Source organism: Enhydra lutris, unplaced genomic scaffold (assembly GCF_002288905.1).
Source record: "Enhydra lutris kenyoni isolate GAN:26980312 unplaced genomic scaffold, ASM228890v2 scaffoldscaffold2, whole genome shotgun sequence".
Lineage (NCBI taxonomy): Eukaryota > Metazoa > Chordata > Mammalia > Carnivora > Mustelidae > Enhydra > Enhydra lutris.
In genome coordinates, this window is record NW_019154086.1 from 19,061,628 (window position 1) to 19,079,083 (window position 17,456).

Consider the following 17,456-nt stretch of genomic DNA (forward strand, 5'->3'; position numbering starts at 1 on the left):
TCAGTGTTCCAAGATTCATTGTTTATGCACCACACCCGGTGCTCCATGCAATATGTGCCCTCCTTAATACCCATCACCAGGCTCACTCATCCCCCCCCACTCCCTCCCCCCCTCCCAAAACCCTCCGTTTGTTTCTCAGAGTCCACAGTCTCTTATGGTTTCTCTTCTAATTTGGCTTTCATTTTACACAAGTATTTCTCACGTTTTGTGTAAGTCTGCACTACTGTAACCTGGCAAATGCCTTCATTGTCCAGGAACATTTTTCCTTTGCCCTTTGTAGTTTAGAGTTTATGATAGGGTTGTAATACCTTGACCAAAAGAAGAGGAATTTATTGCTTTATGATCACAGAAATCTTGTCACTAGTTAACCATTTATTATGATATGGATGTAAGTAAATAATTGTAAACCAAATTACCTAAAATGAGCTGTTTTCTTCAATTACTTCCTCATTAGTACTTTGTATGTAAGCTAAAAAGACTTGTAAGTCTCTACCCTGTTTTCCTTTTTTTTCTTTAAATTTTATCCTTTGGAGTTAGTTTATTTCAAGGAGAAAAGACAAATTATAGAAGAAGATGTCAGGTATTAATAGAGGGAGGGTAGTAATGTGATCCATTAGTGTTAACATCTCTATTATTTCAAAAATCCATTAGTTATGTAGGTAAATCAAAAACTGTCAGGTTCAGGCCAGTTTCTAAACTGCAGCTACTGTCCTTCAAGTATGGTAATTGCATAAGCCTGAGAAGCAGAACTTCATCCATTTAAAACAAATGAACCATGATGAGAGATGTCAGGTGTAACATTTTATAATCTAGGTTGCAATTTTGGGTTTTCAACTTTATACTGTATCTTTCAATGGGAGGCTTTTTTTAAATCACTGGTTTCCAGTGCTGAATCCTAAAGTACGCAAATAGCAGAGTAAATATGAACAGTAGGGGGAAAAAAATAATGTTCTAGTTTTCATTTAAAGCCCTCTATCCATGGTTTATTGCAGAGCCCTGAGGGCCAAAACTGTTAGAAGTTAATCAGTTTATTCCTTGCTTACTGTTTCACTTCCTATCTTTTTACTCATATTTGTACTTTACACTTGGTTGCAATAATAGTTGCATAATTATAATCAGTAATAAGCAAGTTCCAAAACTCAGCTGTTAACCAGAAAGAAGATTACATATATATTTTCATTCTATTTTTTTTTTAGAGTCAGAATGGGTCTTATAGTACTCAAATTTCATTAACGCAGCTTAGAACATATATTTAGTATGTGTTCCTCCAAAAACGTATAGACTTTTCGCATTTTACAGAGTGTTCGTACTTTGAAGTTATGTGTTCTTATAAGGATTTAGGGGCCAAAAATGGTTCTTAATATTGGCAGATCATTATTGGGAAATTATATATATATTTGGTTTTATACCTTGTAACCTAAAAATATTAACTCCTATGTTACTTCACATTTTTGTAGCGTTGTAAAAGTAACCAGTTCTTTTTTTTTTCTTTTTTTTTTTTTAGAAAGAGAGAGGTAACAAGTAGGCAGAGAAGCAGGCAGAGAGAGGGGGAAGCAGGCTCCCTGTTGAGCAGAGAGCCTGATGCGGGGCTCGATCCTAGGACCCTGAGATCATGACCTGAGCTGAAGGCAGCGGCTTAACCCACTGAGCCACCCAGGTGCCCCCAAAAAACCAGTTCTTATAAATAAGATGTGTTCAACCTAATTGGCTTCTTAAATTAATGACTCAGATTTCCACTATGAACTATGCCCATGCTTAATTACCATGGATTGTTAATTTAAATTCTAACTAAATTGTCACTATAGTTTTATTAGATATGTCACTTGTCACTATAGTTTTATTAGATATGCCTGTATTTCTAATACTTTAGAGGGTACTGTATCATGGGGAAATTCTTGCCTTTATCCGTAGGCTATCAAGTGCCTAGGTGTAGGTACATTACCCAGTGTGTGTGCAGTGTGTGTCAGAATGCCTTCAGAGCTGCTGGATATAGATGATGCAAATTCAGATGTTGCAAATTGCACAATACTGGGGATGCAAAGCTAAAAAAGTAAAAAGGTCATACAAGACATGCGGGTAAATGAGATAAGAGTTTCTTGGAGGAGTACATTCTGAACTGTATGTTGGTGAGGGAACCACGTGACTGGACAGGGAGAGGAGGAAGGACATTTAGGTGTGGGCAGATTCATACAGGCTAAAACCTTATCACTACACAGAACTGTAAGAGAAAATATTAGTTTTGTTTTCTTTTTTTTAAGATTGTATTTATTTATTTATTTATTTGAGAGAGAGAGAGAGAGAGAACGAGCGCACATGAGCAGGGGAAGGGGCAGAAGGAGAAGCAGACTCCCTGATAAGCAGGGAGCCTGATGTGGGGCTTGATCCCCGGACCCTGAGATCATGACTTGAGCTGAAGGCAGACACCAAACCAACTGAGCCACCCAGGTGCCCCAGGAGTTTGGGTTTTTTTATACTACCAGCTGTTAGACATTGTCTTTTTGATGGTTAATATTAATAAAAAATGTTATGTGTATAGCATGTCAAAAGTTTATCAGGCTCTTTTGATTTAATTTGACCCTTACAACAATCTTGTCTATCTTCTTTTAAGACCAGGGTCTCAAGTTAGATCAGTGTTAATTTTGTGCTGTTGTTAAAACTCGGGGATTTTTGGATGTTAGAGAAACTGACTTCTGAAGGAGTCATTTCACAAACAGACATTAATGATGTAATTGTGGATTAAGAGTATGAATCAATATATCCATCGTTGAAGATAAAGAAATGTTTTTCTATTAAATGGTTTTTAATAAAGAAAAATTCTATTAAATTGCTCCAGAAACATTTAGGGGATATTTACTATAATTTACTGCATCAGAGTTTCATGTCACTGCTATTTCAACTAATTGAAGTATAATAAAAACAAACCAAAAATTCTAATCCTGTAACATGAATCCAGCAAAAACTATGCTCAGTGACAAATGTTTGAAAATGTTCAGAGGTATAAGATCATCAGACACTTTCAGCAAGGAGGTTACCATTTCAGCCTTTTGGTTCTAATGAATCGCCTATTGACATTGTCTCCTGGTATGACAAGTCACGGGAATGAAAGGGAGATAAATTTTTATTTTTGATATTTGTATCTTAAAATACACTTGCGTGTCACCTTCTTGTATTGTATTCTCATTAAATAGTTTATTATACTTGTTGGTAGAGGAAAGTTTGTAATGCACGGGAAGGAAAAAGAGAAAGAAAATCCTCACCGACTTCCAGAAGCTCTCATTCCTCCCTGTGTTTTCTCCCGTGACAGCAACAGGGAGTGAGAATCTTTGTGATGCTTTACAAAGAGGTGGAGCTTGCTCTTGGGATCAACAGTGAATACAGCAAGAGGACTTTGATGCGTCTACACCCCAATATTAAGGTATTAGGTTCATCCTTCTGAACAGTACTTCTTCTCTGTGATTCTGTAGTTTTTCAGATGTGTTTTGCTTGGAGCAGTGTTATTTGTAGAGTTCTTTAATGGATAGTTTGACTAAATAGCATCGTATCCTCTTTAGAAATAAAATACTGTCCTTTCTTGTACATCTGCTATTGATGGAGTCAGCAGAGTTCACATTTCCGACCCTGATCATTTAGCCAAGAACTCACCTTTTAGAATTGTTTCAGGGTTCAGAAGCTCTGTCAAGGTCCCATGCTCCTCATAAAGATTGTCCTGGAACCTCTTACATGTGATCTCCTTGTGATGCCCCTTCAGTGCTGGTAGCAACAGAGAGCTCCTCTAGGATTTAAGAAGCTTTTTCTTAATAGCAACTTGTACAAAAAACTAATAAATAAACACAGGAAGCAGTTTTTAAAAAAGCTATTCAATATTTATCAGAGATTTAAAGCCTATCAGTAGTTATTCCTCAGTGTTTGAGATCTAGCGAAGCAATGAATTAATAAATCTCCAGCAGGCTTAAAATATATAACAATTATATATTTAATTTGGTTCCAAAAAAGGTGTCCCATGTAAATAGTAATCAAAAGAGAGCAGGAGTGGCTATACTAATAGCAGATGAAATTGACTTAAAGTAGAAAAAGCTTAGAGTAGACAAGGAAGGATGTTATATATTAATAAAAGTTTCAGTGCAGCAATTATAAACATGTACCTACCTAGTAATGACCATCAAACTAGGTTAAGCAAATACTGATAGAATTGAAGACAGAATCGACAGCTCTACAATAGTAGTTGGACACTTTACTATCAGACTCCCAATCATGTTGAGATTCCACATACAGTGGAATATATTTCAGTCTCAAAAAGGAAGGGAATTCTGACATATGCTAAAACATAGATGAACCTTGGGGATATTATTCTACATGAAATAAGCCAATCACAAAGAGGTAAATATTGTATGATTCTATTGATAAATATGTAAGTCAAAGTCATAGAGACAGAGAGTAGAATGGTGTTTCCCAGGGGTTGCAGGAAGGAGGGAATGGGGGAGTTATCCTTCAATGGGTCTAGAGTTCCAGTTTTGCAAAATGAAGAGTTCTGGAGATAGTGGGGATGACTGAATGATATGAATGTACTTATTGCCACTATACTGTACATTTAAAAATGGTGAATATGGTAAATTTATGTTATGTATATTTTCCACACACAAAAGAAGTAGGTTACTTAAAAAAAAAAAAGTAGTCTCCAAAGTTTTTGGAATGTTTCTACTTAAAGATATACAAAAATAGGTCAGTCTGGGATCATTCAGAAAGAATTCTGTTTGAAAGCAGGAGGTTAATAACATCTCAAAATATCTTTCAAATCAAGAGCTGTCGAAGTATGTATATTCCTATATCCGTATGCTTGCCATTTCCCCTCAATGGCTGCCAAAATGTCAATATACTTATTAAAAAATCTGTCAGAGTTAGATGTTGGTTAAACACTTTTAGAGTTTTTTAAATAATAGCAGGTATAATGGAACTCTTTAACATAGAAAAAAGAATCAGCTATTGTGTTGAGCTTTTACCGAACCATGTGGCCAAATTTCTAGCTAAATGGCAGCTTCCCCAAAATGTGGTATGGGGTGGGACTGTTTGAGAGGCTTAAAAAGTAACTAGGAGTCTTCTTCTTCTAAATATTGAGAATGAAATTAGAACTTCGGTTACATAGAACATTTTGGTATTTGAGTTATAGAAAATGCTATTCAGGGAAGCATGCCCAAAATAACAAGTCAGGAAACAACAGATGTTGGCAAAGATGCAGATAAAGGGGACCCCTCTTACACTGTTGTGGGAATGCAAACTGGGGCAGCCACTGGAACACAGTATGGAGGTTCCTCAAAAAGTTAAAAATAGAGCTACCCTGTGACCCAGCAACTGCACTATTAGGTATTTATCCAAAGGATACAAAAATAGTGATTTGAAGGAGCAAATGCACCCCAATGTTTATAGCAGCAGTGTTCACAATAGCCAAGCTATGGGAAGAGCCCAAATTTCCATCAACTGATAAATAGATATAGAATAACACACACACACACACACACACACACACACACACACACACACACGAAGGAATATTACTCAGCCATCAAAAAGAATGAAGTCTCGCCATTTGCAATGATGAGGATGGAACTAGAGGGTATTATGCTAAGCAAAATAAGTCAGAGAAAGACAAATACCATAGGATTTCATTGATATGGGATTTAAGAAACAAAACAGGTGAACACAGAGGAAGGGGAAAAAAGATAAAAAAAGAGGGAGGCAAACCATAAGAGTCTCTTAACTCTAGGGAACAAACTGGGGGTTGCTGGAGGGGAGGTGGGTGAGGGAATGGGGTAAATGGGGTGATGGGCATTAAGGAGGGCACTTGTTGTAGTGCGCCTTGGGTGTTAATAGCAAGTGATGAATCACTAAATTCTACCCCTGAAACTGATACTACATTATGTGTTAACTAACTTGAATTTAAAAAAAAACTCTTGAAAGAAAATGAAAGAGAGAAAGAAAGAAAGGGAGGGAGGGAGAAAGAAAGGAAGAAAAAAAGTGTTATTCAGGGGAGAAAACAGATCTATGTTATTATAACATGAAGGAAAAGTGCATTACATGTGGGTTTTTCTTTTCCCTCCGAAGGTGATGAGACACCCAGATCATGTGTCATCCAGTGTATATCTGTGGGCTCATCATGAGAAACTTGTTGTTATTGACCAGTCATTGGCCTTTGTGGGTGGGATCGACCTGGCCTATGGCAGATGGGATGACAATGAGCATAGGCTCACAGACGTGGGCAGTGTGAAGCGTGTCACTGTAGGACCATCTCTGGGTTCCTTCACAGTAAGTAAATTTCACCTTTATGGAACTGCATAAACGGGACACGATTTGTACAAGTATGCAGTATTAGCATGACTGACTGGTTCAGTGAGGAGTGGCCTATTCTGGATGGACAGACCTGGTTTGAAATACCACCCAGCAAGTCTGTAACTTTGCATCTCTTAATCTCAGTCTCTTCCCTTGTAAGAGAGAAGAGATCCAATAGTGCATTTGCTAGCTCACAGTCAGCATCTTTGTTTCCCATTTAAACAATTCATTTCCTATTTGGAAGAAAAATTCATAATCAAAAATACGCATCAGTTGGGCTTTAAGTTAAATAAGCAGTCTTATTACAAATGCCAAGGCTTTTGAAATCTTCCTTCTTAAAGACATGCAAATAGAGGCAAGGTCAGTCTGGAGTCACGGAGGGACTTCTTTCTGAATACCAGAAGTTAATAACTTCTCAAAGAACCTTTCAAACCAAGAGCTGCCAAAGCATCCATCTACCTATATCCATAGGCAGCACTCACTATTTCAACTCGAACCGTTACCAAAATATCAATACACTTATTAAAAATTTTAATGGGCTCCATCTTGTTTTACTGCTGGATATCATGGCAACTTTTCTGGAAAAAAAAAAGAGATTTAGTGAATAAGTAGCCAGGAAAATAATTGGCAGAAAAAGCACTACTTAACATTTATCAGAGGCAGAAGTTCAGATGCTCAACAGTGAATACAACTTGTGTAATTGTGTTTGAGACACAAAGGTTAGCTGGTATGAAATTTCAAGAATTTGGTCTACTGAAGGAGGAACTACCATGGGACGCCTGGTCTCGCTCCGTGAGTGTTGAAACAGCTCAGAAGAATCCTCCACTGCCCCGGGGGGCTGACCTCACCCACTACTGTGTGTCTGATAGAGAGCCTCCGTCCAGTGTGAACTTCACTCAGCTGGAATGAAGGGATCACTTGGCCGCGAAGGTTACACAGTGTCTTTTTTTCTCCCCCCAATAATTTTCTCAGGCTGAAACAACAGAGTCCATGGAATCCTTGAGCCTCAAAGATAAAAATGAATCTAGTAAAAATCCACCCACCCTAAAGAGTGTTGATGATATGGATTCAAAACTGAAAGGAATAGGAAAGTCCAGAAAGTTCTCTAAATTTAGCCTCTACAGGCAGTTGTACAAGCACCACATGCACAACGCGGACAGCATCAGCAGCGTTGACAGCGCCTCCAGTAAGTCTTGGTCTTTGCTACAATGTGTCTTGATGACGATCTGTCCTTCCGCAGCTAGATACAGTGTACCAGTCTTTTTAAAAACCTGTCTCTCTGGAATGGGGTCATAGGGGCTCTGTCACCCTATTTATTCAGTATCCTGCCATTTTGTGGCTTTGTTGGCCTCACTTGAGAGCCGATTTATTGTTTAATTTACAGAAGGAGTCATAACAACCACAATTCATATTTCTGATGGTAGCCGAATGACTTGGTGTTTCTAAAAAAACGCCAAGTTATAAAGAAAAAAGAAAAGTATTAGGCGTCCTTCACTTTTCAGAGAGGAAATCTCCTTTCTCTTCCTATCCAGAAATACGTGAAGCTTTTATCTTCAGACATTAGATTGCCTACATCTGGTCAATGGGCTCTTCTTTCCACGTCTGCCTTAAAGTTTGGCAGTTTTCTGTTGCACAGAATTTGTGACTGATTTTATAGCCTTGTCTCGTTTTATAAAAATGACGGAGCCTGCGTTTCGGTTTAGAAAACTTGATGTATATATATTTCTTTGTAAAAAAGAAAAAAAAAGAAATTTTGGCTTTCTTCAGGTTATTGTAATCACTGTAGAAGTCGTCAGAATTTAATCCATGGTTTAAAACCCCACCTGAAACTCTTTCGCTCTTCCAGTAAGTCTGAGCAGGGGCTCGCTAGACCTGACGTGGGTAAGTGATGTGTGAGGCGGCTGAACGTCCTTGGGCGTCCGCTTTCGCTGCATGAGCAGAGCGAGTGTGTTTCTGGACTGGCTTTCTGTTTGCACCGCATCCACGCCACACGTGTTACTAGAAATTGTAATCTGATAAGCTTTTGCAAGAACGAAGTATTCGAATAAGTTAATCAGGGCCCAAAATGCGGAGGTGGGGATGAAGAGGGATTTGGCAACAGATCACATAAAGGGATAAGTAACAATCGTAACAAATGGTGACCATGGTAAAATCATAAACTGGTTTATTGTGTGCTGACTGCCTGTGATGCCGCTGAGCACTGGTGGTACTTGGTAGTACTAGCATTATCGCCCTTTTCACAGACGAGGAAACTCAGGGTCAGGGATGATAAGCAGCTTGCACAATGGTGTTCCAGTTTATCAGCCTCCCAGAGCTCATAATTCAGATTTGTGATTTAGCAAAAATGCAGATTACTGCATCCCAAGCATGTGGCTAAAGTCCAAGGTCATGGTTCTTGTGTGCTATTGAGAAGACTGAAGTAGAGCCCAGTTTCTGTGGCTGGGTACTTGTGGACCCTGGAGTTTCTCAGGGGCTCTGAGAGGAATTCTGAGGAGGTGGGCCCTGGACTCTCCCACCGCTATGGGTACTTGCTTCAAGCAGAGAAATCCTGCTTCCATATATATGTTGAAGTTCCATGAGAATTTGTGTTGCGGGGGGGGGGGGGGGGGTAAGGGTCTGCTATTAAAGGAGTTTAAAGAGCACAGCTCTACATTTAAACTGTGTAATGACTTAAATTTATATTGTCTCATAGGACCTGAAACCCAAATTAAATGTAGAGTGACTCTTCATGAGAAACTGAAACTGAATACTTGAGTTAATAACTTCCTTTCCTGAGGCTATAAACTGCTAGCTTCTTTGCAATGTCAGTTTCACTTGGGCACAAAAGACCTTGATGGGGCATTTGGGTGGCATGGTTGGTTAAGTGTCCGACTGTTGCTTTCAGCTCAGATCATGATCTCTGTGGTCATGGGATCAAGCCCCGCATTGAGCCCGGAGTAGCTCAATATTAGCAGTGTGTGTGGTGATCGTTTAAGAACTTTTGCTCTGCTGGGACTTTGGGTGGCTCAGTCCTTAAGCGTCTGTCTTGGGCTCAGGTCATGATCCCAGGATCCCTGCTCAGCGGGAGCCTGCTTCTCCCTCTGCCTCTGCTGCTCCCCCTGCTTGTGCTCTCTGTCAAGTCAATAAATAAAATCTTTAAAAAAACAAAACAAAACAAAAACCTGTGCTCTTCAAATACTGATTGATTGCCTACTGACTACTGAGAGCTACACCGAGTGGTGAAAGTACACTGTCCAGCCCTGAGGGGTTTACCGGCTGGTGGGGAGCTTCCTTACTCCTTACAGGGTCATGACACTGAGTCAGAGGCCCCAGGGCATGTGGCCACTGAGGGTTCTACAACGCCTCCAGTGGCTGCCTCCCCCTACGGGGATCTGGGAGGTATCCATAGGGCAGGTACCAGCTCACATGGCTCTGGAAGGACGTGAAGCTGAGGCTGAGAGGGAGGGGAGATCATTCCACACCGAAGGACCGTGCAGCTGCACGAACACGTAACAGACCACGCCTTTCAAAATCCTATGAGAAATGTGGTGTGCCTGGCTTTGGGAAGAAAAGGCTCAGAAAGGCAGGTTGGCACTCGTTTGGGAAGAGCCTTCTGTGCACATGCAGCTTTTAAGATTTGACTCCCTATAGGCAGCAGGTGGTCTTAAAATGCTTTTAAGCCAGCAGTCTGCACTTTAGAAAGACAGTGCTGGGACATGTGGTGGCAGGGGCCAGGGGGCGGTGGGTTGGTGGGGGGGGGGGGGGAGTCCGGTAGTCTCACTGGCGCGTGCTACCATGTATTCATTTAATGAATCGTTTTGCATCCAGTGTCCTGTTTGTTTTGTGCCTCTTGTGTGCCAAGCGCTGCATTTGTGATTTGTAGCTCTGCTTGTCTTCCTGCTTAGTTGTCTTTGTGGTCAGCATATCCCAGGAATGTACAAACTGTTTAAGACAAAGTATTCACCCTGAGGTCAAATGGTCCCAGCAGAGCTCATTGTGAAACATTGTAGTGGATGGCTGCTTTTGCGCCTATGTGATCGTAAATTCTGTGTGTTGTTGTGATATTTTTTAATGGATGTCATTTATGATGTTGGGAACGTAGAATGTTAGAGCCCAAAGATTTTAGGTGCCATCTAGGCCAAATTCTTCCTTTTATGTGTAAAGAATTTCTGACCCCAGAAAATGAATATCCGTGTCACCGAGTTTGACAATTCCAGGGCTGGAACAGGGGCTGCCTGCAAATTTGATTTTGCTTTTGAGATGCTCAAGACAAGAATTACGTATTGGGTGTGCACCGTAACAGTTGCCGAGGGCCAAGGGCGTGATTTTTCCATGGCCTCTGCCTTTCATGTTTCTCGGCCTGACCTGGCTTTACTGCTTTTTCATTGATGCTCCCAGTGAGTTCTTTATTCACAGTTAACGCTGTGGTCCATTCTTCAGTCATTTGGTAGATGCAGAGAAGAATGTTGAATGTCATTGTCCAGCAATGAGCGTGGTCACAGGCCTGCCTACCCACGGATGACAAACTTGTGTGCAGTGTGAAACCCTGCCAGCCCGCAGCCTCAGACCGGAGGAACACATGCTGCCTTAGTTCTGAGCCTTAAGAGAACAGTCCAGAAGTCCCTAGGTGTACAATGAGCGAGAGGGGAGCCTCCCCCGACTCCTCTCCAGGGCTCACCTGAACACAGTCTCTGCTGCCTTCCAGATACCAGCTCCATCCGCAGTTTGCAGACAGGCATGGGAGAGCTGCACGGGGAAACCAGGTTCTGGCATGGAAAGGACTACTGCAATTTTGTCTTCAAAGACTGGGTTCAACTGGATAAACCTTTTGCTGGTGAGTGCCACGATAGCAGGTGACTGCTTATATTTTGTCTTTTATTCGTTAGCATCTGAGCAAGTACGCATTGTGGGATAGAGTGTCATTTGTTCTGCTTTGTTTTGTTTTGAATATTTGGTAAAACTTCGGAGACTATGGTCGGATCGTACACCTTAGGACTTTTCCTTGTAGTTACAAGAAAAGAGCATGAGATGTAGCTTACTGTGTGAAACCTCTGGGTTTCATCTAGGCATATTTTGGGGGTAACAATACATAATTCTGCAAGAGCTGGTGTCCTCCCTTTGATCATCTTCTTTTCTGTATATCATCTTCATCTTCCAGCATGAAAACGGTACATTTTCAGATTATCATTGTGCTGATGGATCGAAGAGAAGATAGAGATGGGACTGTATACATAGCCTGAGGTTATTTCAACACAGAAATATAATATCAAGTCCACAACCTTAGATCATTTACACCAACTCACACCTTGTCTGGCTTAGTGATTATCTCCTACGAAGTGAAATGGACACATCCTGGTGGAGGTCCGTGGGGGCCTGTGCCCTTCAGTGTGCATCTATGTTTCCCTTGGCTATAGAGGTGTTGTCCCACCCAAGCCCAGTATGAGAGGCACAGTGAATGTTACCATGTTTGCTTTGCTGTATCATGGTCTGGTTGGTGCTGGAATCAGAGGGCTCCATCCCCAGCCCAGCAGTTAGTGATGATCTGTGCCTGGGGCCCCTGGGCAGATTTCATTGACAGATACTCCACGCCCCGGATGCCTTGGCATGACATTGGCTCTGCAGTCCATGGGAAGGCGGCTCGGGACGTGGCCCGTCACTTCATCCAGCGCTGGAACTTCACGAAGGTATATGGATTGTTTTATCATAATTCTGTCCACATAGAGAGCGCCTGGAAGAGGAGAAACTTCTAGAGGATGGGCAAGAAGATGCTGTGGTAGCCCATCCACTCTTGAGTGCCTGTTTGCCAGAGCACAGGGAGATAGATGGCACTTTTGGGGCCTGTTGTGATCCTTTTCACATTTTGGGTATTCAGTGTTGATCAAGCATCTGGTTTGGGCTGGTGGGTCAGCTGGAGGGCTGTTGTAGAGGGGCAGGGACCTTGTTTAGATGGGAGAGCTCGAGTTTTGAAGTCCTTCCTGTCCTGGCATTACGCTGGGTTCATACTGGTCCAGGCTTCTGGGAGGCGGCTCTGAGTGAGGGGAGCAGTGTGCGAAGATGGGGCCATTTCCCTTTTCTTCAGACTGTGTTTTATGCCTTCATTACATATAGAAAGAACTTAAGTACCTACCTTCCGGGTATCATTAAGGTTCCCTCTCATTTACTATAAATTATGACAAGGAATTAGTCTCCTTGATAATTTGGGAAGAAATTGTTTTATCAACAACTTAGAATCTCATCTGATCTTTCATTTACATAAGCTTTTATTTACACAAACCTTACAACTTTTTAGAAATAATGGAAATATTTTTTAAAGACTTTTTAATTTATTTTAGAGAGTGGTGGGGGAGGGCCAAAGGGAGAGGGAGAGAGAATCTCAAGCAGAGTCCCCACTGAGCATGGAGTCCGAGAAATAATGGAAATATTTTTAACAAAAATTAAGGGAGCATGAATGAATAAATGAAGGAGTATTACTTTAAACCTACTGGTATCTGCGGTTGGTGTTGGGATTTCCGATGCCTGTATATTCTATTGCTGGCAGGATAAATCGGTAAACTCCAGAAAGCTTTTAAAAAACTATACAAGCTTTGGGGCACCTGGGTGGCTCAGTGGGTTAAGCCACTGCCTTCGGCTCAGGTCATGATCCCAGGGTCCTGGGATCGAGTTCCGCATCGGGCTCTCTGCTCGGCAGGGAGCCTGCTTCCCTCTCTCTCTCTCTCTGCCTGCCTCTGTCTACTGTGATCTCTCTCTGTCAAATAAATAAATAAAATCTTTAAAAAAAAAAAAAACTATACAAGCTTTAACTCAGAAAATCTTTTTTGGGTATTTAAATTAAAGTCATCTGGGGATGCCTGTGTGATTCGTTAGTTAAGCATCTGCCTTCGGCGCAGCTCATGATTCCAGGGTCCTGGGACTGAGTCCTGTGTTGGGCTCCCTGGTCAGTGGGGAGTCTGCTTCTCCCTCTGCCTGATGCTCCCCCTGCTTGTGCTGTCTCTCTCTCTCTGGAAAATAAAGAAATAAAATCTAAAAAAAAAGAAATAATCTGATAGGTAATTTATTTTGATATTTCTTCTAATCTGAAAAAATAGGAAAAACTGAAATGTACATTAATAGGAATTTAGTTAACAAACTATCGTTCTGTATGATTTTCTTAGGAAGTTTTAAAAATAGGATATACGGTGCTATATTGCTATGACAAGATATCTACAACATAGTAAGAAATCAGTTACAAAACAAATACCATTTTTGCCATTATATACCTCTGTAACTCTAGATTGCATATAAGCTTTCTTTAAAAATATGAAACGTTACATGCCCACTACAAAAGGTTAAAAAAAAAGGGCAGGGAGTGGGGAGGAGTTCTCTGTCTCTGGAAAACAGAAAGAGCACAAAAATAATCTATTACAATGCTCCACTGTGAGCGTTTTTTTTCTTTTTCTTATTCAAATGACTCTGCATTTCTTTTATAATCACAAAGTAGGGAGGAATGGAGCTATTTTCTCACATGGGTCTTTTCTTTTTCTACCTGTTTTTCTTTATTTTAGATTATGAAGTCAAAATATCGGTCCCTTTCTTACCCTTTCCTGCTTCCCAAATCTCAAACAACAGCCCATGAGTTGAAATACCAAGTGCCTGCGTCCGTCCATGCCAATGTACAGGTAAGGCTGGCTTTTTTTTTTTTTTTTCACTGAATGCTAATGGGTAAAATTACTCTTCTTGGATTAAGTGAAACACTGGTTTCAGATTTTTCAATGAGGATGACGCCAAAGCAAATCTGAAGAGACCTTTTAAATTTAATTTTATATTTCCTATTTAAAGTGTATTCCATTTATTCTCTTTTTAGAACTCTTTTATAAATATAACAGATGCACTGTTTTACTTCCTTTACATGTGTTACCTCTATCACTCGTGTCTAATTCTACACTGTAGCGTAATCACCATTATGTTTACGTGTACACCTTTTATATCACCTGTATTGTCAATTTCTTCAGCCACACACTCATCTCTTTTATGCCTCTCTTCCTCCCGCTGTAGCTGTCTTAGCGTCTTACAGTTATCCTAGAGTCGGTGATGGATAATCTTCTTAACTGAGTCACTTTATAACTGAAATATAAAACAGTCGTTGTTAAGAAGCCTTTCCCTTATGAGAGGGTCTCACAGAAAGCATGTGTATTCTTAATCTGTATAATCTTTCATGCATAAATTGTAAAAACATCAAATGCTCAAGAAATTTATATTCCTATCTTTTTGCATTTTTTAAAAAATTTAGTTTTTTTTTTTTGTTTTTTTTTTTTTTTACTATGTTTGATATTATCACTGATAGGTTGCAGAATGACTCCACAGAGGGTTAATCAGTTTGGAGTAGCCCATCTACACTTAAAAAATACTTTTTAAAGTTTCTTTGTCCTCCATTCATAACATTCACTCTAAAGGGTCTGATTTTAGTTTCCTCAAAAATGTATTAAGTTTACATGTAAGTTAAGAATCTTTATGTCCCAAGGATTCCAGTGAATGCGTTCATAATTGGAAAATGTGTAAATAAATAAATATTCTTAGGAAAGGCCAGTCAAGGAAAGGCTTGTCCTTTAATTCCTTCTGAAGTCACCCTAGCAACATGATACACACAGTGAAGCAGGGACGGATTCCGGGGAAGCACCAGGAATGTGGCTGAAACTTCATATCTAAGAAGCTAGTTATAGTTCAATCTAATTTTAGTTCCTAATTAACCAAATGCCTTTTAGAGGCTCTTTTAATAGAATATGGAATTTGCTTAATGGATCCCATAATTTTACCACGTCCAGTCGAAGCATCTCAAATTACACATAGGAAAATTAAGACCCACTGGGGCTATGAGACTTGTCCAGGGTCACCGGTTAGTTGTAGGTAGGGGTGGAGTTGAAATCCTGCTCCTGTCCGCCTTTACCACAGCTCAAGTATCTTGAGATCGTCAGGGGCTGAACTAGGATGGGCCACCTTTGATATTGCCTTTTGTTCAAGGTCATCACTATCAGCATCAAAAGTATTAGGTAAGAGCAACTGAGTGGCTCAGTTGGTTAAGCCTCTGACTCCTGATTTTTGCCTCAGGTCATGATCTCAGGTTGTGGTATCAGCCCCGCATTGGGTGTGGGGCCTGCTTAAAAATCTCCCTCTCTCTCTGCCCCTCCCCAACCCCCCTTAAAAAAAAAAAAAAAAGGATTGTTTAAGTAAAGATCTGGCAGTCTGCTACTGACATCACTAATACAGATTTATATAATCTGGACATGGATTGTAGTGACTATGATTACGTAAATGAAATCCCTAAATCAGTTACTTTGTACTATATACAAGTAGAGGTATTTGTAGCTAAGAAATCAAAAGATATTTCAGGCCACAGATCAGCTGAGAGAACAATCAAAGAGATAGACCACTTGAGAGAAATACCTATAGCAAATACTGAGTTAGCCCAGGCTACAGGAGACAATTAATTCAAACTTAGAGGCACAGATATATATATATGTTCATATGTAAGTTAATGAATATTTTATGAACCCATTTAATGTTATTCTACTTGGAGGGAAGAATTACTCATGCTGTAAGATAACACAGGAGCCTTCATGTTAAGAAAACAAGAGAATTTAATTTAGGATTTGAGATGGCATTAAAATCGACTCAGTGATCAACTTATTGAAGTTAGCAGATGCGAATGAAGCATCTGTTGGAAAGGAATTTCTGGGAATTCTATTTTTGTGATCAGCAAACGAAATTGTATGCTGGCATTTCATAAACATACGTCTTCTCTTACCTGCTGTTGGACCCTGTTTTATATCCTCCCACCCAGTTCCCTGGCACGGTACATAGATCCTCTGCGTGTACACTCTATCGAATGACTCCTGAGTCCCCTTCTCTGCATCACTGACCCGTGGGGCTGGATCCGGGGTTTCCCGGATATGCTTCTATGTCCGTCCTCCGTGTGCTGGGGTGCCCCGGACTCCAGAAGCTCTAGGGCCAGTTGATTTGAAAGGAGGTCTGCCAAGACTTACTCATTATCATTTATTCAGTCAGCGTATGTTTATTAAGTGCTATCTGTTTGCACAGTGAAGTCATCCATGCATACTTGCAGTTGAGGAAGAAGACAAAAATTCTCTGCCTCAGGATGCCTGGGTGGCTCAGTCGGTCAGCGACTGCCTTCAGCCTTCCGCTCACGTTATGATCCCAGAGCGTTTGGATCGAGCCCGGCGTTGGGCTCCCTGCTTACCAGGAAGCCTGCTTCTCCCTGTCCTCCCCACTCCTGCTCTCTGTTGCTATTTCTGTCTCTGAAATTAATAAATCTTTAAGAAAAAAAAAGTTCTGTGCCTCTGGAAGCCTCGGTTAGCTGGGAGAAGGAAAGCTGTGACGTTGAACTATTCAGTTCACAATGCTAGGTGTGGTCCAGGACTAACTGCTAGCCTGAAAGTGGGGCCCAGCATGCTGGGAGGGTCTGGCAGTGAGGACGGGAGAGCTGGGCGTCTTCTGTAAGTAATAAGCCTGCCTGCTCCGGGGATGGTAGATCAACTGCCACAGACCATTTGCTCTTGACGTGTTGGCAGGTAAAGCTGAGAGGCTTAAGGCCCGATTGGGGATGCCCCTGAGTGCCGGCCTGGGTAATCTGGATCTGATCCTCGAAGGCATTAATGAACTTTGGACTTCTTTTTTTCCCCCTATCCTGGAAGAATTAGGATATAGGAATGCTTTATGAAAATTCACCCAGATCAGAGTTTACAAACCTAGTTTTACCTGTGAAATGCTAACAGCTATGCCAACAAAAATATTTCCGTGGACAGAGAAGTTTTGGCAGATTTTCTAAACACAGGATTCCTTAGTGCCTTTGTTACGCTGATGGGTATCATGGAGTTGCTAAGAATGAAGGTGCTATGAGGATCTTCCCAGCTGAATGGCTGGAGGATCTCTCATTTGTCATGTGTCTGTTTCCATCTCTCTGAACAGACACCCTTGGGGACCTAAAGTTTATACATACCAAGAACTTAGACTGGAAAGAGAGTAAAAGCAAGGACACCTGTAAGGAGGCTGCGGCTGTAATTCTAGCACAAAGTTTGCATTTGTAAATTAGTATTCTTTTTCTTGAAGAGGACTCCCCCACAATTTAAGCAGTGTCAATGGTAGCCAGAAGATGTTTTTCAGAA

General features: G+C 40.8%; 1 protein-coding gene across 3 annotated transcripts in view; it reads left to right on the forward strand.

Moving 5' to 3' along the window:
• LOC111150121 (phospholipase D1) overlaps positions 1 to 17,456 on the forward strand; it is a 154,372-nt gene that overhangs the window by 83,273 nt on the left and 53,643 nt on the right. Inside the window, exons 13-19 of one of the 3 annotated variants that reach the window (XM_022507491.1) lie at positions 3,305 to 3,415; positions 6,097 to 6,297; positions 7,294 to 7,507; positions 8,089 to 8,202; positions 11,006 to 11,134; positions 11,866 to 11,984; positions 13,842 to 13,955. In XM_022507491.1, coding sequence (XP_022363199.1) covers positions 3,305 to 3,415; positions 6,097 to 6,297; positions 7,294 to 7,507; positions 8,089 to 8,202; positions 11,006 to 11,134; positions 11,866 to 11,984; positions 13,842 to 13,955 — 1,002 coding nt within the window. The remainder of the gene's footprint in view (positions 1 to 3,304; positions 3,416 to 6,096; positions 6,298 to 7,293; positions 7,508 to 8,088; positions 8,203 to 11,005; positions 11,135 to 11,865; positions 11,985 to 13,841; positions 13,956 to 17,456) is intronic. The other 2 variants (XM_022507500.1, XM_022507508.1) reach the window with 2 other exon arrangements.